Raw genomic sequence first — 24407 nt, forward strand, 5'->3', positions numbered from 1 at the left:
ATATTCAAAAGACTTTATCCTTTTCTTCTAGAGGTCTAATAGTTTTTGGCAATTGAAATATTTTTGCTTTATAGAAACGAACTACGATGACTGTGGATGGAAAAGGTTATGAGCTTTTCGAGACGAGAGGTAATCATAATCACACAGCACTCTATTATTTTACATTAAGCATATGATTCATATGGCTTGCAAAAAGTATTATTTTATTTCTATATTAATAATTTCTTTACTCCCCAAATCTTTTTCTTTCAGGTTATTTGGTCTCCAAATTGCCCCTAGTTATGAGTGTGTGTGTGTGTGTGGGGGGGGGGGGGGGGGGGGGGGTGTGTGTGTTTCTTTATTGCCTTGTTCAGAATTGTGACTTTTTTCTTGGATTTCTGATTTTTTTTTTAAAAAAGTCAGAATTCCTTTTCTAGTGACCCTAATGCTTTTCTGTATGTATATCCTAGTTATTAACTATATTTTACATTGTAAAAAATAGTAAAAAATAAAAAACAGAAAACAAGCACACAAAGATCCTAATCTTGGATATCACCCTAGAAAAGTTACTTTGATTTCTTACTTTGTCTCATGTGGACCTCTCTGTTGCCAGCTTATGCCTCAATTGATATATTTCACAACTTTTTGCAGTTCTTGTCTGTTCTTTTCCCACTGACACGTTGTCTCTTTGTGGTTATTTACATTTAAAGTAGAGTCCCAGATTGTTGAACAGCATAATAATAATTCTGGGACAGGAAGAGGAGACCCCTGACTCGTCGGGCCCCCGGGCCTGACTGAAAACACTTCTGCCTCGGCTTGTGTTATCTGCGCGGTGGGTTGTGGGTGTGAGAGCGTCGAAGTAAAATGGCGGACTTGGCAAACGAAGGTGAGTAAGTAGCAGTGTGAGAAAAACCCCCATCAAGCCTTACCTGCTGATATATATGCTCCTTACAATTGTGTCTGCACATGCGGGAGCTGCAATGAAACATCTCGGTCCTATGTTTATTTGTGTCTTCGGGTACCGTGTGGCGTCGCGGTGTTTATAATGCCCACAACGTTAGCAAACAGGCTAACAATGCTAACGGTTGGGCTCAGGCTAATACCTGGAATATATCGGGGCTGCCCGGTTTACCTCTCAAAGCTAGCGCCCCGGCTATTTTTAGCTTGTGTGTTTGTCCATTTGTGATCCGTTTTCAGCAAGTTGTATAAAACGTTTTTTGTAATATTATGAGTACGGAGCAACGCTGTCCATTTAAGCTCATTTGGTGCTGCATTCCTCTGTTTGACTGTCGTAAGTGGCTATCGCTTGTTTAGGCGCGTAAGGGTGAAAATGGCTATTAAGACGAGGCTCAAGTCGCTTTTGTGAAATTTTGTAATTTATGCCCTTTACTGATTCCCATTGGGTTCATTTTGAAATTAAAGCTAACAGGGTGAGAATCTTAGTTAAACTGTTTTGTTAGGAGAGATGACTCATGCAGGATGAAGCGAATTAGCACGCTAACTATAGCCTACACTCTGCTTCATGGAGGAACCGGTAGCGGCGACTATTTGCTGGAAAGGGTCATAGTAAAAGTGCTAGCTGGTTAACATAAGCCGGGACCACCAATGCCAATTTGAATGCCTGACGTGAACACCAGCATTACACGCAGGAATCCATACGTTTACCATATTGGCTGCTTTGAATGAAATGAAAAATGAAAACAAAGATGGATGATAAATGTAGGTCACTTAGCATTTATTGCGTTGTTGCACCAAACAAAACCAGCATGATCCATCTGTGAAGTGATTGTCAAACAGCTTCGCAGCATATTTCCCAGATGTTTATCTGTTGCAGCATTGCATGTGCACTTTTGTAGGGCAGGCAGCGTTAATAATGCTACCTACACCTGCCCGGGAGCAGGCCCCGCTCAGACACAGGAAAACCTTTGTCTGATACCGTTATAGGATTATACATCTCAGAGGTTACACCGCGAAGATGCTTTAAGTGGCTTGAGGTGACTCCAGATCATTGCCTAGCCTTGTGAGTCCTCTTCTTCACAGGTAGACGGTAATAGCCTGTAGCTGGAATTAAATCTTCAGGCTAAAATTTTCAGGAAAAACTGATATAATGTTGCTGCTTCAGGCAGATTTGAATATTTAAATAAAAACACTCTTGTTTCTTCAATGAAAAATATTGTTGCTGTTGCTTGTGTTGGCTAGCTTTCATCTACATAATATATTCTCGCTCTTCCCAGACGTGTTAATGGGATTGTATGATTAAGCCCAGTTTGTATGGGAGCGGATTTCTCTGCCTGTCACCACAGAAACCTTTCTAACTCAAGATGTTTGTCAAACAGATTGCAGCCATCATTAGGTCACATTAACATAAATATTTAAAAGATGGTAAATGTCATTCATAATGCTAAAGTGTTTCTTGCTATATTTGTAATGACTGTGATTTTACTTTGCTCTCTTGATTTGTTATGGATATTGGCTTGTGATCTTTATCAGCTTTTATTCTGTGGCCTTTTTTGTGCAACTTTCATGAAAAGTTAACTGAATAACAATACAAGTAACCTAAAGCTGATGCTTAGATGACCAGCCTACATCTTTTCTTAACAGACAAGCCTGCCATTGCACCTCCTGTGTTTGTTTTCCAAAAAGATAAAGCACAGAAGGTAAGTTTCTGCTTTCTGTCAAAGCACTTTCACTTTATTTGATCTGTAAAAGTAGGCATGGGTAGTTTTTGAGATTCTTTCAGTGTGAGTGAAAGTACCACAGGTTTACACTTTAACAAAAAAATGTAAATAAAAATATGTAACATTATGAACTTTTGCCTAGAAACAATTACTCCTTTTGTTGCTAAATGATATAAAATACAAGTCATTACAATTCTTACAGTGTTATAACACATTTAACTTGTTTATTTTGTACCTTGGCAAGAGCAGAAATATAATTTAGTTTAGTAGTGGTTATAAGGCAGAACATTACACAGCTGTTGCTATTTTTCTCTTTTATAGTGTACAACCCATTGGAAGTATCTGGTTAACCCAGCATCTTAGCCTAGAGGATGTACACACAGTATTTTGCAATTATGTGGTGTGTGTAAAATTAAAGCCATTAGGGTTACTTTGGAATGCAATCATTTTTGACTATTGTATTCCAAGTGTCACACTTTATTTGCCAAAAACATATTCATGATGCTTGATGGAGTTTCTTGTTGTATTAATACCCACACCTGACACCCAGGATGATGCCCTAAAGGTCACAGGGAGAGTTGGAAGAATAGAAATGATGGAATAGAAACAGAGATTGATCCGATCCAGGCGTTGTGATCCTGTGTTGCTGCAGGTTACATGTTGACTATTTTTGCTCTTAAACTTACAGCCAAGAGAAATGTTGCAAATTTTAGTAATAAAATATAAGGATTTGTCTGTATTCACACAGATGCTTAAAATATATCCATAGATTGGACAGTTTGAGTAAAGTTTAATTATATAGAGTCTGCTTAGTTTCAACTTCCTTGGAGATATTTCATCATAAAAAGGAGGAGGTTTGAGATAAATGCTGGCTATTGGTTTCATGCAAACATGTACAGTACAGACCAAAAGTTTGGACACACCTTTTACTTCAATGAGTTTCCTTTATTTTCATGACTATTGACATTGTAGATTCACACTGAAGGCATCAAAACTATGAATAACACATGTGGAAATATGCACTAAACAAAAAAGTATAAAACAACTGAAAATACCCCTTATATTCTAGTTTCTTCAAAGTAGCAACCTTTTGCTGTGATTACTGCTTTGCACACACTCTGCATTTTCTTGATGAGCTTCAAGAGGTAGTCACCTGAAATGGTTTTCACTTCATAGGTGTGCCCTGTCAGGTTAATAAGTGGGATTTCTTGCATTATAAATAGTCATGAAAATAAAGAAAACCCATTGAATTAGACAGGTGTGTCCAAACTTTTGGTCTGTACTGTAGATCAGTGGAGGTTGGTTTCCAACACGTAGTAACTGGTGCACACTGAGTTTACGATTGTCATATAAAATGTGTTTTTGTAAATAAAGTTGAATTGACTTGAGGAGAGAATTTCTGAAATTTAGAGAGGAGCAACAAGTTTCTTTCTGCAAACAGAAAGTGTCCAACTAAAATACAGAATATTTTATTCTTTTACCTCCATCTGCCATGGATTATAATGGAGTTGGGAATTTCAGTGGCCTGTAGGAAGAACCTAAAGTCTTAAGGAAATAAATGACAAGGCTGCTGTCACGTAGCGATGCTAATTCCTAATAAGTCACCATATGTTTAAGAATTAGTTTCACTTAAATAGTTAACTTATATTAATTATGTTCTTGTATTTATTGGTAAAAGTTAATTCTAAGACATAAAATGCAGTCATGTTGCTGACTGGTTTGTTCATATTTGCTTGCAATAGCAGGACAAAAATGGTTAATATTGTAAAGACATTTTGGATTTTGAGCTGTTGGTATCGCCAGATATTTAGAGTCAGATTTTGGGATTCGGTTGAAACCAAAAATCCTGGATTGGGGCATATCTAAAGAGATTCAGAAGGCAAGAAAACATGGTTTTATTGATTATATTAGTATTGCAATATTTAACCATAATGCCACTATCACATGATTTTCTACTGTGGTGCACCCCACTGCTCTGCCAGGCAGTTTGCAGTCACTTGCCCAGCATTGAGCCATAAAGCCAGAGAAAACTGCAATAACTTCGGCGTTAAAATGACTATAAACCTTTGTAAGTGTGTAGCAGAAGATGTTGACATTTTTAATCCCGTTACTTTCTACCCGTATTATTTTGACTCCAAACATTCACCCAAACTTATGTTGAGGCATGTTTGTTTTTCAACAGTTAACAGCTTTTTTTTTTTCTAGGGAAAAAAAACTTAAATGGCTTAATTCGATTCTTATAATTAATGACAAACATTGTTTTGGTTCTACGTTGCTCCTGTGACTTTTAAAGGTATTTTTGAATGTATAATAACTGGAGCTTTTATTGTCATGTCTTGCAGCGGTCTGCAGAAGGCTCAAGTGCAGAAGATGGCGAGGGTAAACAAAATACTATAATCTCTGTTTTGAGTCATAGATTTTCTCTAAAACTAACAATAAAAATGTTTTACTCCTGTTTTCAGATTCAGATAAAGATGAGGGAAGCTATTGCCCCCCTGTGAAAAGGGAACGGACCTCATCATTCCCACCCCCTCATTCTGGTAAGGACATGTAGTGACTAAGGAGACCATTTTCTCCTCTTTTTGTGCTTTATTCTTTCTTGTGGTATTATTTGTATGCTGAGTGCAGTGTCCTGTCTGGCTTCTTGCAGTTCCCAAGAACAATGTATTCATGCCCTCAAGTTTCTGCCAGTCTCCAACTGGGAACTCTGATTCTGAGCCAGGTGAGGCTATGAGACCTCGTGTTGAAATGTTTTAAGTTTCAACTCAAAGGTGTCTTCAAAGTGATCTTTTTTTAAAAAAGAATGTTTAAAAAGGTTTATCTTGTGACGTTCGGGTTGTCAGCACATTTTCAGTGGCGTCTTGTAAGCTTCCTGCATATACAAAACTCTCTGCCCACCAAACCATCTTGTGGTTCTTTTACTTCTAAGTTTGGACTAAATTTTAAGTTCAGGGGCTTGGTGTTATTTATAGAACAAGAAATATATGCAATTTCAGATTGTAGGTTTTTGTTTTTTTTGTGTCTGGCTTGTAATAATTTATCACGTTCAAGCTGACTGCCAACCTTAGAGTAACAGGACAGGGTTTCTGTAAATGTTAGATTTAATAGGGTTACATGTTGTGTTTTTCACCTGTTCGTTGCAGATCGTGCTGTACGTTTCACCAGTAGCTGGCTCAAACAGAGCCAATCAGTCGCACTTCTGGTCAGAGCAGCTGCTGCTGTCTGTGGCTGCTGCTGCAGCCTCGGTGTTAGTTTGAGGACAGGGTTGCTAGTGAAAATGTTGACCGTTTGCACTCTGGTGAAAACTGATCTGAGGTTACAGAGCATTCATAAACTCTGGATAATTTGTAAAAAAAAAAAAAAAAAAAGACAACAAAAAAAAAACGTTTCAATCAGAGATAATAAAAATACATTGCTTTAATACTGTTAAACAAGATGAAATGTCAAAAATGATTATGTTGCGTGTGTGTTTTTCCGGTGGTTTGCTCAACTTTATTAAGTGATCTGTGTTGCTTTCCGTTTGCTGCAACGGGTCATGCTTTATCCAGAGCAGAGAGAAGTGAAACCTTTTGCTGTTTTAGTTTGGCATGCTTATTTATAAGAACTTCTTAAAACCCTGAGAAATTCAAAACATGTTTTCACTCTGGGAACTATTAGGACCATGTGTAGCCTGTAATTATGCCTGCAAACAATGCACTTTTACTGGCAAATACATTTTTAAGCGTTTGAAAGTGTTTTAGTTTTGTAGTGACTCTGACAGATACTTTGGTGTTATCAGATGTTATTCTACTTACAATGCTTTTCTATAGTATTCACTTCCCTTGAAGCTATTTAACAACTCTTTTTCACTAATAGAAAGCTGAAAAGTTGTGTGTTGTTTTGTATGAGTGAATAAATAGTAGCGCCAGCTTACTCTGCAGCTACAAGTCTTCCTTGGTGTGTATCTACCAGCTTTACACATCTGAATATTTTTTTGCCAATTTTTCAATGCCAAATATCCCAAAATCAGTCAGATTGGATGCAGAGCCTCTTTGAGCATACATTTTCACATCTTTGCACGTTAGTTAGATTGGGCCATTCCAGCGCATTAACTGGCTTTGGTCAGCCAAATCCAATCTAACCTTATAAACAAGATTGCTTATTTATAAAAATCAAATAATTTTAGTTTGAAAGTCCAAGCAAAAATATTTTTTCCCAGTAGGTAACATAAAACATCTATCAAGCAGTGCACAATATATAACAAATGAAAAAAAGCAAATGACAACATTAAGTTGTTGCAAAAAATGAAAATATATACATGTTGAATACATGTTGCATTTTTTTCTGTTATGTTGTAACATATCTTAAGTACAAGTTCATCCAGATTTGGTGGTGAATTCTGATAAATAAGCTCCATATTAATGTTTGCAATGCTCTCCATGTCAAAATTGCATGGATTACCGAACAATTTCATGTCATTTATTGCTCTGAAAAACAACATAGCTCCCTGTGAAGTCATGGCTCAGTATCTGGGAACACAGTGGTGCTGATTTTTAGTTTGTCATTTAAGTGCTACACATATCCTCGTTGTCTCTGACTCTGCCACGGGCGACATGCACCCTAGCAGTGGGCCATTACTAACAGGTATATGAAATCATCTCATGGACCAGACAGAATCGGATCCCAGGTCTGATTTGGCCTCATGGGCTTTGAGCCTCAGATGTCTGATCTAAATCATTCTGTGGAAGGTGAATCTCTGCCCCAGTCTCCACCAGGGTTTCTTCCAGGATTCGTCTGTCTTTAGCTCCCTCTGTCTTCCAACTAACTGTAACTAAATTGTCATGATTCATCCTGCCACTGTGTTTTTCTGACAGTTGTTTGTTCAGATTGCGTTTTAAAGCCATAAAGTTTCCTTTTGGTCTTTTCTAACCTGACTACCTTTTTCCATATGATTGCTGTGCCCCCTGCATGGCTTGTGTCAGTCTGAAAATAAGACTTCTTATTCTTTATCATCACTGTGTGTGTTGCTCTGCTGCTCCTCCAGAGTGACCGTAGATCCTCTTATATGTTCTTTCCACTAAATCCCCTTCCTGGTCATGTCTTGGTGGTTTGTGAAATACTCTTTCCATGTTCAGATGACTGATTGAACAGAGCACTGAGATATCCAGAGTTTGGGGTATTGTTTTTGTAGCATAACCCTGCTTTACTTTAAATGTTTTCATAACTTTATCTCTTTATGTTTTCTTCTTTGGTCTTCGTGATGTTTGTTTGCAAATGTTCTTCTGTAAACCTGAGGCTTTTATAGAGCAACTGGATTTGTACCGAGAATAAAATGCCTACACTGAAATCTATTTATTTAGAAAAGTAAAGCTTGTTTGTATAGCAAATTTCAGCAACAGGCACTTCACACTACTTAGTGACCAATACAGTGACCAATTATGAAACAAGTAATAAATATTTCGTTTTGTCAAATGTCATCAAAAATAGTCAAGCAAATATTTTTGGTCAGTGTTCCAGTTATTATGAAACACGTTTAGGTTTTAACCTTGATTTAAGGAACTCAGTTTCAGCTGTTTTGTTTACGTTTGTTCCAAATTAGTGGAGCATGAAAACTAAATGCTGCTTCTCCATGTTTTCAACCAAGTTTCATTTTCACTGCAATTACCAAATTCTACGCTATTTTGTCACACAAAATCCCAATAAAATTGATTGAAATTTGTGGTTATAAAGTGAAAAGTTTAAGGGGTATAAAAGCTTCTACAGAGTACTGAATGGTAGTAAATGTTGGCACCATTTATCATTTTAGGGATTCAATTAATAGCAGTTATATATGACTGTCTAATGTATATTGTTTTGTTTTGAAGCTATTAATAGGTGAGGTATATCATGTTTGAACCATTTTTTACCTTCAAGTAGGAATTATAATCAGGGTTTGGATCTTTCAGAAAAACACTGAGGGACCTTTAGATGTAGACAGACTAGTTTTCAGGTTGAGATCCTCTGTAGTCTGGCAACATTTATGTGTTACTTTTAAGTAATTTTCTGTAAATCTGATTATGAATTTTGTTAAACGGCTTTGCTACTTTGTCTATTTTATTGACAAAGTTACCATAATATGTCAGGCTGGTACAGAAACATTTAATATGCAATTGTCAAACGACACAATTTTTAGTAAGATCAGATAATTGTAGAAAAGTGAGAATGTTCCCTAAAGGTGAATAGAAAGTAAAGCGATTACTGAAATACATACAGGTGAACTTTGACTGGAACGAATGTAAACAAAAAAAACTATACTATAAACTCAGCTCTGTTATTTAACAGCCAGGATAAGGAAAGCCTGTAAACGAGCCTCCTGTGGAAGATTTCCTTTAACCTTCTGCAGCTACCCTTGTTTTAGCTGTTTGTTTTTCCTCCTATTAATAAACTTTATAGGCCTGGAATCGCGCTGCTCATGGTGGCAGGATGGGGGAGCAGCTCTGTTAGTTCTGATTAGTTCTTTTGGTTAACTTTTGTTAATATTTTTGGTTGAGGCTTATTGTTTATTGGACAATTATTCCCCCTTCTTATAGATTCCATGTAGCTGGAAGCATTTTTACTCTTTTTCTTTTTTACTTTTGGACTGTTGTGATGTGTAACCATGTTTTTTTGTTTAGTTTTTTTTTAACTACTGGAAGCAGCTGATTAGCATCTCAAAAGCTCCAGTAATACCTGAACCTTGACCCCAAATCCCAGAGGAGTTGAAAAGCAGTCTTCATGGATGCAGAGAGAGAAGGAGGAAGTTTGACAGATTTAAATAGGAGTGGCAAAAGCAAATAAGGTGGATTAGCATTTCTTGTCAACAACTAATGGCGTCATCCAGGAAATGTTGCTGTGAAGTATGATCTGTTAGCATGTTGTGACGGTTATGAGGCCGTCAACAGTCTTCAGTAACAGACCTCTTCGGATTCGTTGCGAGACTTACTGCTAGCATAGATCCTTCCACAAGGACTCTTTAAAGATACTTAATGATATGAGTTAGGGCAACATTTAATTCCTCCTAAATAAAGTATTTTTTTTATATCAATTGAAACACAATGCCTTTTCAGTGAGGATTCAAACTATTTGATTTAAATGTTCTTTTTCAAACTTTGTACTTTTCAAGGCTGGAAACCATGTGGCTTTTGCTAGCAAGTTTTACCTACAGTGTATATGTAGTATTTGCAAACCTTAAAGGGAATTTTCATGCCATTTTAGACACAAAAGTGAATCATTAAATGCAAAAACCAAATAAAGCAAAAGGTGTGTTTTTATATTGTGCTCAGTCACTGATAAAGACTGATTAAGAAAGCCAGTGAGCTGAAGAAACGGCTTAAAAATGGGTCAGATGACAAAAAGTTGCCTTGTCAGGCTAGAAGAACTGCATTGTCTCTCAGGTTTTGTAAGCATCATGAGCGTTGCTGTGGTAACACGCTCAGTAGTTAGAGAAGTGGCAGTGAGATTCATATCTATTTGTGTTGCTTTGTAATTTTTAGATATGTTAATATTTGCTGACTTTTCTGCTCTACTTCACCAGAGGAGAAACCTATGGGGTTCCGTTTAAAGCCACCGACTCTCATACATGGGCAAGCACCGAGCTCTGGTAGGTTTCAGTTATTGTCATCGTACTGCTGGATTATAATATAATTGTCTTAAAGGCACACACACACTATAAAAGCAGACATAATTTCTTACAGTCCTAAGTATTTATATTTGTAACTAAAATAAAAACCTATCAATAATACATTTTCTTCAGACTTGGACACTTCACACATGCCCTCGGTTTCTGAATGTACAGTGACAAAGCAATATAAATGATTTATACAATATGTAAGACAACTTATATGTGTTTTAGGCGTCCCGAGTCAAAAACCCAAGGAACAGCAGCGCAGTGTCCTTCGCCCAGCAGTTCTCCAGGCGCCAGCCTCCAAATCACATTTAGAGTCCAGTGAGTACAGCTTCTACTAGGGTTACATCAATCACAACATATTTGGCAGTTTGCTAAGGTACTTCATAGGATTAACAAGTGAAAAAATAGGTTGAGTTTTTGAGTTTGAGAATTGCGTCAGTCTGAGTTACATGAATATGTTGTCTTTTTTTAATTCAGTAACTATGCAAAACTTATACCATATATATTATGTTTTGTTTTCTTCTCAAATTTGTCTAAGAAATTAAGAGAACCTGTCCAAAAAAGTGACTAGTTGCTCCAACTCTGGAGTCTTTCTAAGAGGCAGCTATATTGTCATGTTTGGAATTTTAATTTATCAACAATGTAAGGAAAGTAACAGTTCTATTTCAGCAATTTAAAGTTTATTTTAATCATATTGGTTTAAAAAAACGTATTTAAATGAGGGAAATCCATATCTTGTTTTGGGTAAGCGCCATTCCCATCAACCATTTAACCCATGAATTTATTTACAGTTTAAAAAACAAACAGACAAATTTTACAGTAAAATGGAATGCCTATTGTTTCAGCTGCTTTCTGCACTACATTGAGATGTCTACCATTATGACCACAGCATGCAAAGCAAGTCACATGACAATCACACACTGCCCAATAAACAAGAAATAATCAGGAGTTGAGTTCCTCACTCTGATCGTTTAACATCCCGAATTGAAACAGTCATTTTCTGAACTCTGCTTATCTTAACTATTGATAGATTTGTTATGAACAGGAACAAAATATGTAAAGTTTTAATTCTATCTGACTAACATTAAGTCGTCATTTTGATTTCTCACACAAGCCAAAAATGAGAGGAAAGAGAAGTTTCTTCTTATTTTAGTTTATTTCTTTATTGAATAGTATTGAGCTCTCAATTTGATTAGGGAAAATATCTTCATTTCACATGACATTCTTATGACTTTCTGATGACCTTATGTAATGAAGCAATAAGACATTTATGTCTACAATAAACTAGCCTTGTTGTAGTACTCTGTACCTTTTTTTATGCCAGAAAATTTCAAAAGAGAGAGGGCGGTACCTCCTGCCTGTCACGAAAGACCACAAATCTGTCAGCAAACTTCATCTGTCAGGCTTGTTGCCCAAACTTGTTGCTCAAGAGCCTATGGTATGCCATAGCAAACAAGAGTGTGTAGTGACACATTGCCTCAAATAACTGGTTCAGCTGTGTAAAAAGGAGGAGTAAATAGTAAGCATTGTAAACTTTCACTTTATTGATCTCTTTGGAGTCAGAAATATCATTTTGACATTTTCTTACATTGGTTTCTTGCTACATGCAGTGACTATTAAAAGTATTTCCACTCTTTTATTGCTTTAACAAATCAATCACAATCAAAAAGATTTCTATTTTGGTAAGAGAAAATCTTTATTTCTTTATCTACTCAAAGTGAAAACTGATTTCTAATAAATAGATTTATAACATAAAATCCATTTTATGTTATAAATAAAATAGGGGTGAATAAATATTCACCCTAGTCAAGTCAGTATTTAGTAAATACACATTTGGCTGCAATCGCAGCGTGGAGTCTGTCAAATTCGTAAATACTTTATTGATCCCAAAGTGAAATTAAGTGTTAATCTAACGCTTTTTCTCCTGAAATCTACAATTAACTCCTTTTTCTTTACCCTCAAAATGAGACGATTGTTCCCAGGTTGCACACCTGAACACAGCAATTTTACTACTTAAATGTGATTTAATGGTTTCCTATTTTTAACAAATAAAAAAAATCTATTGAACGTCTTTCCTTATTGTTATAATAGGATGTTTGTGTGTAGAATTTTGTAGAAAGACATTCATTTCTAAATGAAACATTCATTTAATAAAGCTGTAACATAAAATGTAGAAAAAGTGCTGGGAATGGTTTCCAGATGTAGTGAAATGTTTTCTGTGTAATTAATGCATTGATTGTGTTTAAGGAAAGGAAGAAAGAACAAAAAATAAAGGAAGAAATAAGGAAAGAATTAATAATATATATGTATTTTGTCATGTGTTTAAACTTAGATTCCACTTGTGGAACGAACGGTGTGAAAAAGTCGCCAGAAGGATCACTGGTGAGCCAGTCCTTCTTCCTGAACAACAAAGAGCACTCGACTACACCAGCCAAGTCACTGGTGAGACTTTTATCATCGTTTCTGTTGAATGGATCCGTAATCTTAATTTTGTTTCACTGTTTTCAGTTGTTTCTGATTCTGTAAACGGTTTAACTGACAACTTTAACGTCCTGCTCAAGAATTTTAAATCATTCCCAGTTTCTTTGCTTTCTTTATACTTGCAAATTGTTTATTGTTAAAATTACAATGGGGCATGTTTGCCATTTAGTCTGGACGAGAGGCCTGCACCTTCAGTCCTCAAGTGCCGATTAATGGAAACAACACAACTGAATCAAAAGGTTTAACTACCTCCTTTACATGTCAACAAGTCCTGCAGAGGCCTGCTTATTAAGCATTCACTTGAGTCAGGTGTGTTAGAGCAGGGATGCATCCAAAAGTTGCACAACAGTAAATACAAAGTAGAGCTAACTTGATGCAAGTTTTCCTGTTTAAAAAAAAAGACTGATTATGGAAAAGGCAATTTAAAAAATTTTACCATCTCAAATTAGCATTACTAATTGCAGACAGCAGTCCTTGCATGCATCTCCCATAGCAGGGTTCAGCAACTTTTACAATCCAGAGAAACATTTCTCATCTAAACCTTTAATAGTAAAAGCCAAAAATATAAAGAATCTTAGCTTTTTTCTAAAATATTATGGTTAAATATGAGAATTGTAATTTGATTTTTAATTCTGTGCTTCACAAAGAAAACCCTCAAGTTGTGGAACAACCCTCTCTGCTCTCTGTGCAACACCCAGGTTAATTTTTACCAGTTATGGGTCCTGACTCCTCAGAGTCATTACCTTGAGAAATAATGGGATTTGGTTAAATATAAAACAGGCTTTTAATTCCACAAATTATAAAATGTTATAAGTCATACAAATGGAACAGATACAGAGTGACATTGACCATCACAGCGCTGGGCCACACTTAATACACCTTACGGATGCAACCAAGTGAGGCAAAGGTTGCAGTGCGAGTTTTGCTTTTATTCTTGTCCTCATTCTGTACCCTCCCTAAAGGTTAGTGTTAGTCAGGTTCATTTTTTATATGTTACTGTCGTCAGTCTTATGTGATATGGTTTTGTAAGCATGTAGCAGTGAACATGTAAGCAGATAAAAGAAATCATTTTATCCATAAAACTCAATTTGTTTGAATCAATGTATTTTCAATAAATTTAAACCAGGGGCTGACCTGTAGAAAGTGTTATTTACAGACACTGTAGTTTATTAAAGTGAAAAACTGCTTTATTAGAAGTACAGTTAAATCTGTTTGTGCTGTTTCAGAAACATGAAAATGAAGAGGATGGAGCAAATGGCAACAAAGATGGGGGCAGAAGAGACAAGAAGGATTCTGATATCCCTACGTCTTTTGTGTTTGGTCAAAATATCAAAGACAGAGCAAAGGTGAGCTGCGTTAGATTGTTGATACTCTTCAGTGCACTTAGAAAGCATTTACTCTTTTCATAAATGTTTTCTGATTTTTGCTTTTTTTTTCTTCACACTTAAATGCTTCAGATCATCAAACAAATTTTAACATGAGACAAGAACTAACTGAATAAATACAAAATGCAGTTTTAAAACAGTGATTTCATTAATGAAAGAGAAAACAAAAGCTATCCAGTATTACCTGGTTGTTTGTAGAAAAAGTAATTTTCCGCTATGAGCCACTCTCTGATGGCAACAACTGTAATCTATTATTTTCAATCACAAGCAGTGAGTTTTTCACATCAATGTTGAGCAATTTCTGCAGAATCGTTTTAATTCTTGGGGGTTTTATGCATTAAAGGCTTATTTTAGTTACAGCACCGCAGAACCTCAGTCATTTCAGGACTTCCAGATGTGTTATGCAGTTTTGCCTCCTGCATAACTCTGTGTGTGCTTGAACTTATGGTGACAAACTGATGGCTGGAAAATTTCCTTCAGAATTCAAAAGACTGATTTTTTATTTCCATTTATAACAGCAAACTGCCCAGATCATGAAGCGGCAAAGCAGCCCCGGGCTATTTTTTTCTGTTTGCACTGATTTTCACCTTGAAACTCTCCCATGGAGGCTATTTTGCCCCATTTTCTTCATTCTCATGAACTCTGACCTTAACTGTGGCCAGTTGGACATGCAGAGCTTTAGAAGTTGTTCTGGGTTCCTTTATGACCTTCTGGATGAATCATCAATGCATTTTTGAAGTAATTTTGCTTGACCGCGCTTTCCGGAAGATTCACTGGTGTTTCACCTTTTCTCCATTTGGCTCTTTGTGGTTAATTTTTATGAATCAAAGCCTTAGAAACATCTTTGCAACCCTTTCCAGACTCATAAATGTCGATGACTGATACTTCATGCTGTCAGACAGGTTCAGTTTAAGTGAATTGAACTGATCTTTCCCAAAAACATGTGTTTACTCAGTTAATCCATGTCATATAAACTATTAATGAATGAAATAATCATTTAAAAACATTTTTGTATTTTCTCAAGTTATCTTTGTTTGATCTGCAAATGCTTTTCTCAACACTGATGTGCTTCAATAATCCAAATTCAAGTCATAACATTTTCCTAGTGAATGTCTTAAATATTTCAGTAAGTCTAATGGTCCCATTATGCGCAACACACAGACACACACTTCTTAAATTAGATTTGAGATGTAATGACTTCTTGTTGGGCATGTTCACTTTAAGATGTACTTAAGATGTACTTTGTTCATATAATTACTCATTTCACTTAAAAATGACAACTATTTAAAAGGAGGCTTTCTCCTGTATGCACTTATTTGTGTGTTTTGGCCCATAGAGCTTCAAGCTATTTAGCTAATTTGCTATGGGAATTTTTTTGTTGTGGTTCTTTATTTAGATTCCTTCTCATGTTTTTGTTGTTTTTGTTCCAGTTGGATGAGAATAGCACAGAAGACAACTCAAAAGACGCGGCGCAACTGGACTCTCAAACAGAGGGCACTAATTATTTCTTACAGTACATCTCTACCCCAAGGTAATGAGATTGTGTCTCAAACATATTTTTAGCATTTCAATTTAATTCATGGGTAACCTCCGTGCACCGACTGAAGCTTTTCTTCACTCCTTTGTTTTACTTTAAGTTCAAAAAATGCCACAAACAGTACAGATGGTGGAGCAAAGTTTGTCTTTGGGCAGAATATGTCTGAAAGAGTTCTGGTAAGCTGATTAGTTGCTTCCCAGAGATTTACCATGAATTACATTTTAGTCATTTTTTTTTCTATTTTATTTTATTTTTATTTTTTTACATTTCAGAGTCCCCCAAAAGGCGAGGCCTCAAACGAGGAAAATAAAGAAGTTACAGTTGCTCCTGCTTCAGAGCCCTCATCACAGGAAACGACCCCAGAGAAGGGTAAAAATAAACTCTCTCTTGCTCTTCAAAAATTTTTGCTATTCAGATTCATTACTATGAGAAATGACAGCAAACGTAGCTGGACTTTGATGAAAACCCAAACATGTAAGATCTAAAGAAATGTATGAACACAACCACATGCACGCCTGCAGGTTCCAGGGTCTTTTTCCAAGGCATGGAAACAGAATCTGATTAAATTCTCCTATGTTCTCTACCTAAACAAACTTGTTTACCACCACAAATGCAATGTTTTTATTGTAATTTTATGTGACAGACCAGCAGAAAGTATCATATGTTAAGTGGAAGGAAAAAAGCAAATATAGATTTTTCTTAGAAATAAAATCTAAAAAGTATGGTGTGCATTTTTCCCCCCCAGCTCCAGTCAATACTCTGCAGCGGCACTGTTTGTTTAAGTTACAGCTGCAAGTCTTTTATATCTCTGTTCCAGTTTTGCTCATTTAGAGACTGAATTTGTTTGGCCAGTGTTAGAAAACATCTGGACAGATTCTCAATTCAGATTTAGGTGTGTGCTTTGACTGGGCCATTCACTCTGATCTAAGCCTTTCCAGTAGTAGCTTCTGGCTTTGTTGTCCTGCTGGAATGTGAACTTTGACCCCATTGTCAAGTCTTTTGACTCCTCCAACAGGATTTTCTTCCAGAATTGTCCCTTTGGTTAGCTCCATCCAACTTCTCATCAACTCCAGCCTTACCCCCTGTCTCCACATTATGCTGCCAGCCACCATCTTCTTTCATTTTTGTGAAAAATGCTGTCAGTGTTTTTCACTAGTTTTTTTTTTTTAGGAGAGTGACATTTTGCATGAAGACAAAAACATACAATTTTGGAAGCCTTCTTTTGACTTTCTTTGTTCCACTTTTCCATAAATGCCTGACTTGTGAGATGCACAATTAAAGCGGGAACTGACAAAATTGGCAAAATGTCATAATTAGACAAAGGAAGCTAATTAAAAACAAGAGTGGCGACACTATGTGCGTCATTATTGCGTGTGAATTTGCAACACTTGGTCTCACGTCAGTTTCATAAAAGTTGGAAATAAAATTACCTGAATTGTGCCGTTCAGATTGCCATTAAGAAGTCCTATAATTGATCGCAGATGGGCCAAAAACGTCAGATTTGGGTTACATTCGACTGCTGTGTAAAAATGGCTGAATCCTTGCCTTATCTGTCAGGACATCTGGATGTTTTGATAGGTTTACAGTTGTTGCATGCTCTTTGAATTTCTAAGGTATTTGGAATAAAAGGTGTTGTGACAAACATGCATCAGTTTCCTTCCACTTCATATTTATCTGCTGCGCTCTGTCATTTAAAATCCAAATAAAATAGGTTTAAATTTGTAGCTGTAATATGACTAAACACTTTTGCACTGAATACAGAGTTTGTGAAGGATCAAAGGCAATCTGTTTTGCTTCCAAGTTAGAGAATGACTACTTTGTCAGATCGGGGGAAAAAGCAAGGCGTAAATGATTTATTCTGCATTTCATTTTAACAGCAAACAGTGTGTCAGAGTCTTTGGCAGAATCTGCAGCAGCTTACACCAAAGCCACAGCCAAGAAGTGCATCTTAGAGAAGGTCGATGTGAAAACCGGGGAGGAGTCGGAAAGCAATGTTTTACAGGTAAAAAGACGAGACGGGCCTTGTGCATTCAACACGGTTGAAAGTGATGTAAATTTTTCCCTTTTTATTTCCCCCCTCCTTGTTTTGCTACAGATGCAGTGCAAGTTGTATGTCTTTGAGAAGACAGCTCAGTCATGGATAGAGAGAGGTCGAGGATTGCTCAGACTCAATGACATGGCTTCTACTGACGACGGCACGCTACAGTCTCGTCTTGGTAAGCACACCTGCCAAACCTTGAATAAAGAAGAACCTCAACCCTGTTAAAAAGTAACGAACCAAATGCAAAGTTTAGTTAGCAAAATAAAAATGCGGTTGTAAGACATTAAGTGGTCTTAAAACTGCTTTAAGTGCTTGTTTTTAATCTCTGCTGCAATACTTTATGCTTGGCACAAGGGGGCGCTAAGTCATGCAAATAATTTAATCCCTTATTGATGTAAATTTATAAGGTTTACTTCAAACTTTTTAATAAAAACACCAATAATTTCAAACCTTGTTTTAATTACATTGTTTTTTTTAGTCTTTATGATAGGAAGTCTTAACAGATAAACAGTTAAATGATCTTGCAGTAGTTCTATTAAAGTCATGTGTCTCTGTGTCCCCTAATCTTCGCAGTGATGAGGACGCAGGGCAGCCTGCGGTTGATCCTCAACACAAAACTTTGGCCCCAGATGCAGGTGGACAAGGCCAGTGAGAAGAGTGTGCGAATCACTGCCATGGACACAGAGGACCAGGGGGTCAAGGTCTTCTTAATATCAGTATGTATTGCAAAAAAAATAATTAAGGTTGCTTAATGGACTAAATTATCTTATTTTTAAGTCTTAGATATTTTTAAATATACCCAGATTTACATATTTATGTTCCACATTTAATTTCGGCATGTTCTAATCTTGTATGGCCGTTGCTCCTCTCTTTCTTTCCCTTTTTTAATTTTAGAAATGTTTTGGTCATGCACTCCACATGTTGTAGTTCTGAAAGAGAAAATAGATTTTATTGCACACTGACAACAAACATGGCTCATGTTGCAAGGAGGCACACGGCTCCATCAGAAAAAAGCTACTTCAGAACATTTTCTGCACCTAAAAATGTCTTTTTGGTGTTTGATTAGGAAAATGTTGTTACCATAACTACTCCCTGCTATTCAACTAAATCATATTTTAAATAGGAGCTGATTGGTTGTAGCCACAAAGTGGAGATAAGGAAGACCATAGATATAAGTTTCTGCAGTAGTGCTAATTTCAATTTCCACTGTGCGTTATAAAGCATATTATGGTATTTTTTGATATATTTGAACTATTAAAATAAGCCGTTATACATGTTTCTACAGGAGGTCTCAAGTGATTCTAGCTGTTTGCGAATGGCTGGGGTCGACTGTATGCTTCTCTTGTTATGGAATTAAACACTAAAGGAATATGTTAACAAATGTAGGTTGTTTATGTATTTATGAATGAAAGAAATGAAAGATTCATTCAGATGCAAACCTTCTAGAGGTCCAAACAGGCTGTTTATTTCAGAAGATGTTTGTTTTTACATGCATGGCAGCCATGTTGGATTTTGAGTATGGATGTGTGAGAAGACTCCATCGTTTTCTCTTGGACTTCTGACGTCTGGGAACATTTGTTTAGTCACCTGACTTTTAGTTTGGAAATTTTCACTTCAGACATGCAGTGCAAGCAAGGAAAGTTATTGATTTCGTGACAAATCTCAACAAACAGAAAATGTCAAACTCTGGTTTTGTGAAAACGTCTTGATGGCACGATAGTTTTTGGAAAACTTTGTATTTAATGAATTATAATAGTCATTTACCTGAATTGCACCATTTTGTCCATGGTTTGTTTTTGTTATATAATTCCTTGTTGACAGCTTATTGTTTGTTATTTTAGCCTTAGACATATGAGTTTCCTGATCTGCTTTTACTTAAAATGCTCCAAATATTGTGTTTTTATAATGTGGTGCTTATTTCCAGATGAACACCATTGGGCTTCTTCTAATTAGCCCCATCAAGTCTAACCTTTCGCTCCACACACTTTTATCATATTTTCTGCCTCCACTTACATAATAATGTTTTTTTCCTGCCTACTGAGCTCCATAGCGTCTCTTCCCAGATGTTTGACATTAGTCTCCAGTTGCTTAAAGGGCACGAAGCCTACAGACAGACGTTAAATCTGAAACATCTGCATGCAGGAATGTACTTACAGTATATGTACCTTTAAAGTTCCTTAGATCTAGCTTCCCTTTTTGTCTTTTTGTTTCTTTAGGGTAGCTCGAAAGACATAGGTCAGCTGGCTGCAGCGTTACATCATCGTATTTTAGCTCTGAAGAGCAGGGCGGAGCAGGAAACGGAGACCCCGGCGACAAGTATCCCTGAAGCTGAGGTGCCGCAGTCCAACGAGGACGACAGCGACGAGGAAGACAAGGGTTCTGCCTCCGCTGCAGCCTCCACTCCTGCTACAAGTCAGTTTCGCTCAATATGTACATTATAAATGTACAGTTGAATGACAATAAAGTCTGTCTGTGTCATTTTGCTGACTTGTTCTAAGTTTCTGTTGACAAATCTGATGACAGTGACTCTGAATTGCTTAATCTAGCACCAGGTTGACAGATGAAACTATTTCTGCAGTAATTAATGTTTTGTTTTTACAAGAGGGAAAATAATCCTGCGTTTTTCATACATGTTGTGAGCGCCCAGAGAAAAGCAGCATGCAAAGTTGGAGGAGTATTCTAGGTTTTGACTAATGATGACGGCAGACATGAGACAGTCAGGTCCAATTAAGAGAGCTTTATAAATGTGCAACCAGTTTGAATCTGGAGACAGGAGCGCCAGGTACAGGAACAGCTATTTGAAAGGTAATGTAGATCTGAATTATTTATTATCTGAGGTTGAGATTGAAATTTTACCAAGAAATGGTTCAGTATGATGATAGTTTTTGATATTGTGTATGTGGATTGACTTACAATCAGTGACATTACTTTTCATAAGATTGAGATGTTTACCATTTATTTTTCCATGGAAACAATCTTAAAATGCAAATTTCAGAGATTAAAAACCACATGGATAACTGGTCCATAGTGTGACATGCATAAAGGAGCTAGTCAAGCAACACCTTTTTACTTTATATTTACTCATATTGAATTGAGCCTGTTTTAAATCTTTATCCGAAGATGTCAAATAAGACTCAGCCTTATATGAGATTTGTTGATGTCTGAACATAGATCTTTATTTAGGCCACTGCTTGTACTTTCAGATGTGTAAGAATTTAAAGTACTCATTTGAAGTACCTATCTGAACCAAGTGAGATACAAGTGTGTCTCAGTAAATTAGAATAGATACAAGAAGCAAATTTATTTTGGTTATTCGGTTCAAAAGTTAAATTAATTCTATTAGTGATATATTGAATAAATGAGGCCTAAAGCTAATAACAATCCTTACGTGTAGTTTTAGAATGCTACATAAACCAATAAAAAAGGATTTTCTAAACAGGAACGTTTCATACAGCAGACATTTACTGATGCCTTCTATAAGCCACATAATCATAACAAGACAACAACAGAACATTAACAGGTATTGGACTGAGGACAAAGGACAAAACGATCCCATGTAGGCTACCACTGCCACATTCATTGTCTCAAGCCATTCCTGAACCAGAGACCGTGTGAGAAGCATCTTAAAAAGTGACATATGTTGCTCGGTGGTTACAAGCTCTTCTTTTCTGATGAAAGTAATGTTTGCATTTCATTTGGAAATAAAAGTCCCAGAGTCTGGTGGAAGAGTTGGAGGGGCCCAGAATCCAAGTTGTTTGAGGTCCAGTGTGAAGTTTTCAGTCAGAGATGATTTTTGAGAAGCCATGTTACTTTTGTTCTAACAAGTTAAAAGTCAGTGCAGCCATTTACCAAGACATATTAAAGCATTTTCATGCTTCCTTCTGCTGACAAGCTTTATGGAGATTCTGATTCCATTTCCTAGCAGGACTTGGTACCCGTATAAACTGCCAAAGATACCAAAAGCTGGTTCAAACACCATTTTGTTACTGTGCTTGATTAATCAGTAATCAGATCTGACCTGAATCCCATATTAAATCTATGGATTATTGTGTCAAGAGGAAGATGAGACACCAGAACCAACAGTGTAGATGACGTGAAGGCTGATATCAAAGCAACTTGGGCTTCCTCAATATCTCAGCAGGACCACTGACTCATCTCCATTCCACACTACATTGATGTAGTTATTTATGTAAAAGGAAGCACAGGCTAGTATCGAGTGTATATGCTAATGCAAACATGGGCTTACTTTTCAGTAGTCGTTAAAGAGTTAGGGTTAGGAAATTTCTGTGTTAAAATCCTTTTTTTGTCTTATTTAGTGTTAAATCCTGGGTTTTATTCAGCTGTAAGACTTGATTTAGCTCTCTTAAAATGTATCCAAAAGTGAAACTCCTGTAACAAGTTCCTCTTCTTTTTAACTCATTAAAGTGAAGTAAATGTTGTTAGTCTAATTTGCTAGTCTGACTTGTTTGCCGAAACATAAAGTTGAAACAGACACGAACCAGCATGTTTGTGTCTGGCCACCTCAAGAGAAAATTACGTTTTTTGCGCTTTCACGCTGGGTTTTTATTTAATATATTGAGGCTGCTTACCCGCAGTGACATTCCCACCAATTTCCTCTCTTCCCTGCAGGTAATTCAGATGGAGGTGAGAACCAGGCAGCAGGAAGCACATAGCGTCACTCTTGGACATCCTGCTAAGATGCCACTGTTGAGGTATTTTACTGTAGGCATCTCCATGGACAGCCCTTGACCAATATGGGTCCTCCAGACCAGTACTTTTGGATATTAGAAGTCTAGCTCCAGGAAATAACCCCCTGTGCCGGAGTGTCTCACCCAACTCGTGCAGTTCATCTTCTCTGCATTCAGCGTAATATCTGGAGTCGTTTCTTCCCTCCCTCTCCTGTTTTGTGTTTTATTTTTGTTTTCAAGTATTTTTTTCTCTCCTGATAGCAAAAATAAAGACTTCAAAGCTTTGGTTTGGGACTTTTCTGCTCATCATATTGATGAGTGTAAGGGTGTTTTCCTCTATATTTTAAGTATGGCACATGTTAAGACTGCAGTTTCTACTTTGGGACCTTTATACTCACTCTACAGCCGTACCTCTGGACTCAACACATCCAGAGGAGCTTCGTTCACAGTGTGTTTTGACTAGTCATTTAGTCTGTTGGTCCTACATCCAGACCAACTCTCGTCCTAACCCTTCCTTCCACTTCCCTCCAACCAGTCTGTGCGTTAGGTTTTGGCAAATGTAATTTATTTTGGGTAGTGATTTTCATAATGCATCTCAACACATACGTGCTGTTTGTAATGGCTAGCCAAGATCACTCAAGTTGTCATTACTAGCAGTTTCTTATATTTCCTATTGACCTATATTATAGTGAATAAAAGACTCAAAACAATGCAGTTTCCGCTAATGTGATTTAATTATTTGAGGACAAAAGGGCAGAAGGATTCACCTTAAATTGTCATCTGAATTAATGCATTTTAGTTACTCATGTTTATTTGTTTTGTGGAGTTTTTTTTTTTCCAGCTTGAGAAAATGAATTCATCAGTCTTCATTTTGCATGTAACTTTTTTTTTTTATTAACTTCAGCATCCCAAGGATTAATCGTCTTGATGCTTATTTTTATGTTGAAAATGATATAAACTTTTTATCCATTTACATCTGGAAACCATGTTGGAGAGAAGACTTCATGTGTGTAAAAAGAAAAAGAAGAAAAAAAAAACAAAATATTGAGTGATGACTGTAATACCCTTTGAATTACATGTACATTTGAATATATCATTTAGTAGCACACCATGTTTTCTCATCTCCTTCACCTGCCCCCCTTTACAAAATAAACCATTTTGGACTGACTGTGATATTTTTCCTTCTGAAACTTAATTTTTCTGCACCTACATGCTCAGTGCCTTGCAAAAATATTAACATCGCGTGAACTTTTTCACCTTTTGTCACATTTTCACAACAAAATTCAATGTATTTAGTTGTAATTTTATTTGTTAGACAAGCACAAAGTAAGTTAGTGAGTAAAAAGGGTGCATGGTAGTTCACCCAACAAGTGTACATTCATTTTGTGGACTTGAAGGCGTTTGACCATGTCCTTTTGGGAATCATGTGAGGAGAAACTTCAGGAATACAATCCTTGTTGTTTCAAAGGTAGGACCAGTACCAGAGGTTGGTTTGAGTTGCTGGCAGTAATACTCATTTTCAGTGATAAAGTTGCCCTTTATCACTGATTTCTAGGTGCAACCAAGATGCTGATGGGAATCTGTTTTGGTGGCCATCTGGATCAGGTCTTGGCTTTTTGCAGATGATATGGTTCTGTTGGTTTCATCGGACTGTGATCTACACCTTTCACAGAAACACTTTACAAGCCAGGATGAAAATCAGCACATCAAAATCTGACACTACGGAAAATGTGAAGTAGCCTAACTGGGTCGGGAACGAGGTTCTGAGGAGTTCAAGTATGTCGGAATGTTCTTCCTGAATGAGGGAAAGATGAAGTGGGCGATCGGTAGGTGGATTGGTGCGCCACCTGCAGCGATGCGAGCATTGTACTGGTTTGTCGTGGAGACGGTGTGTATCAACATTCCTACTCTCATCTATGGTCACGAGTAGAGGCACAACTTTGTTCTTTCTGATTTGTATTATAGGCACATCTCTTACAGATCACATCATTTAT

At 36.8% G+C, this 24407-nt stretch overlaps 1 protein-coding gene across 4 annotated transcripts; it reads left to right on the forward strand.

Annotated features, from left to right (window-relative positions):
• The first annotated feature begins 746 nt into the window (after nt 1–746).
• ranbp3b (RAN binding protein 3b) lies at nt 747–23586 on the forward strand. Of its 4 annotated transcripts, none has more exons than XM_032565939.1 (17): nt 747–865; nt 2581–2636; nt 5000–5036; nt 5120–5197; nt 5308–5379; nt 10189–10254; nt 10507–10599; nt 12614–12723; nt 13989–14108; nt 15578–15678; nt 15785–15860; nt 15957–16053; nt 17562–17686; nt 17780–17900; nt 18299–18441; nt 19942–20137; nt 22355–23586. In XM_032565939.1, the coding sequence occupies exons 1-17, from the start codon at nt 844–846 to the stop codon at nt 22396–22398; spliced, it is 1557 nt and encodes a 518-aa protein (XP_032421830.1). In that variant the 5' UTR covers nt 747–843; the 3' UTR covers nt 22399–23586. The 4 variants fall into 4 exon arrangements, with proteins under 4 accessions (XP_032421830.1, XP_032421833.1, XP_032421831.1 ...); XM_032565940.1 differs by having other exon boundaries at nt 813–865; nt 2623–2636; XM_032565942.1 differs by lacking the exon at nt 10507–10599.
• Nucleotides 23587–24407: the final 821 nt, after the last annotated feature.

The sequence above is a fragment of the Xiphophorus hellerii genome, chromosome 6 (genome assembly GCF_003331165.1).
Source record: "Xiphophorus hellerii strain 12219 chromosome 6, Xiphophorus_hellerii-4.1, whole genome shotgun sequence".
Taxonomy (NCBI): domain Eukaryota; kingdom Metazoa; phylum Chordata; class Actinopteri; order Cyprinodontiformes; family Poeciliidae; genus Xiphophorus; species Xiphophorus hellerii.

Excerpts from the sequence above, each read along its gene's own strand:
- ranbp3b (XM_032565938.1), top strand. The coding sequence starts at position 2,553 with ATGACCAGCCTACATCTTTTCTTAACAGACAAGCCTGCCATTGCACCT. Across the intron at positions 10,255-10,506 it reads TGGGCAAGCACCGAGCTCTG|GCGTCCCGAGTCAAAAACCC; the intron begins GTAGGTTTCAGT and ends TATGTGTTTTAG. Across the intron at positions 15,861-15,956 it reads ATATGTCTGAAAGAGTTCTG|AGTCCCCCAAAAGGCGAGGC; the intron begins GTAAGCTGATTA and ends TTTACATTTCAG.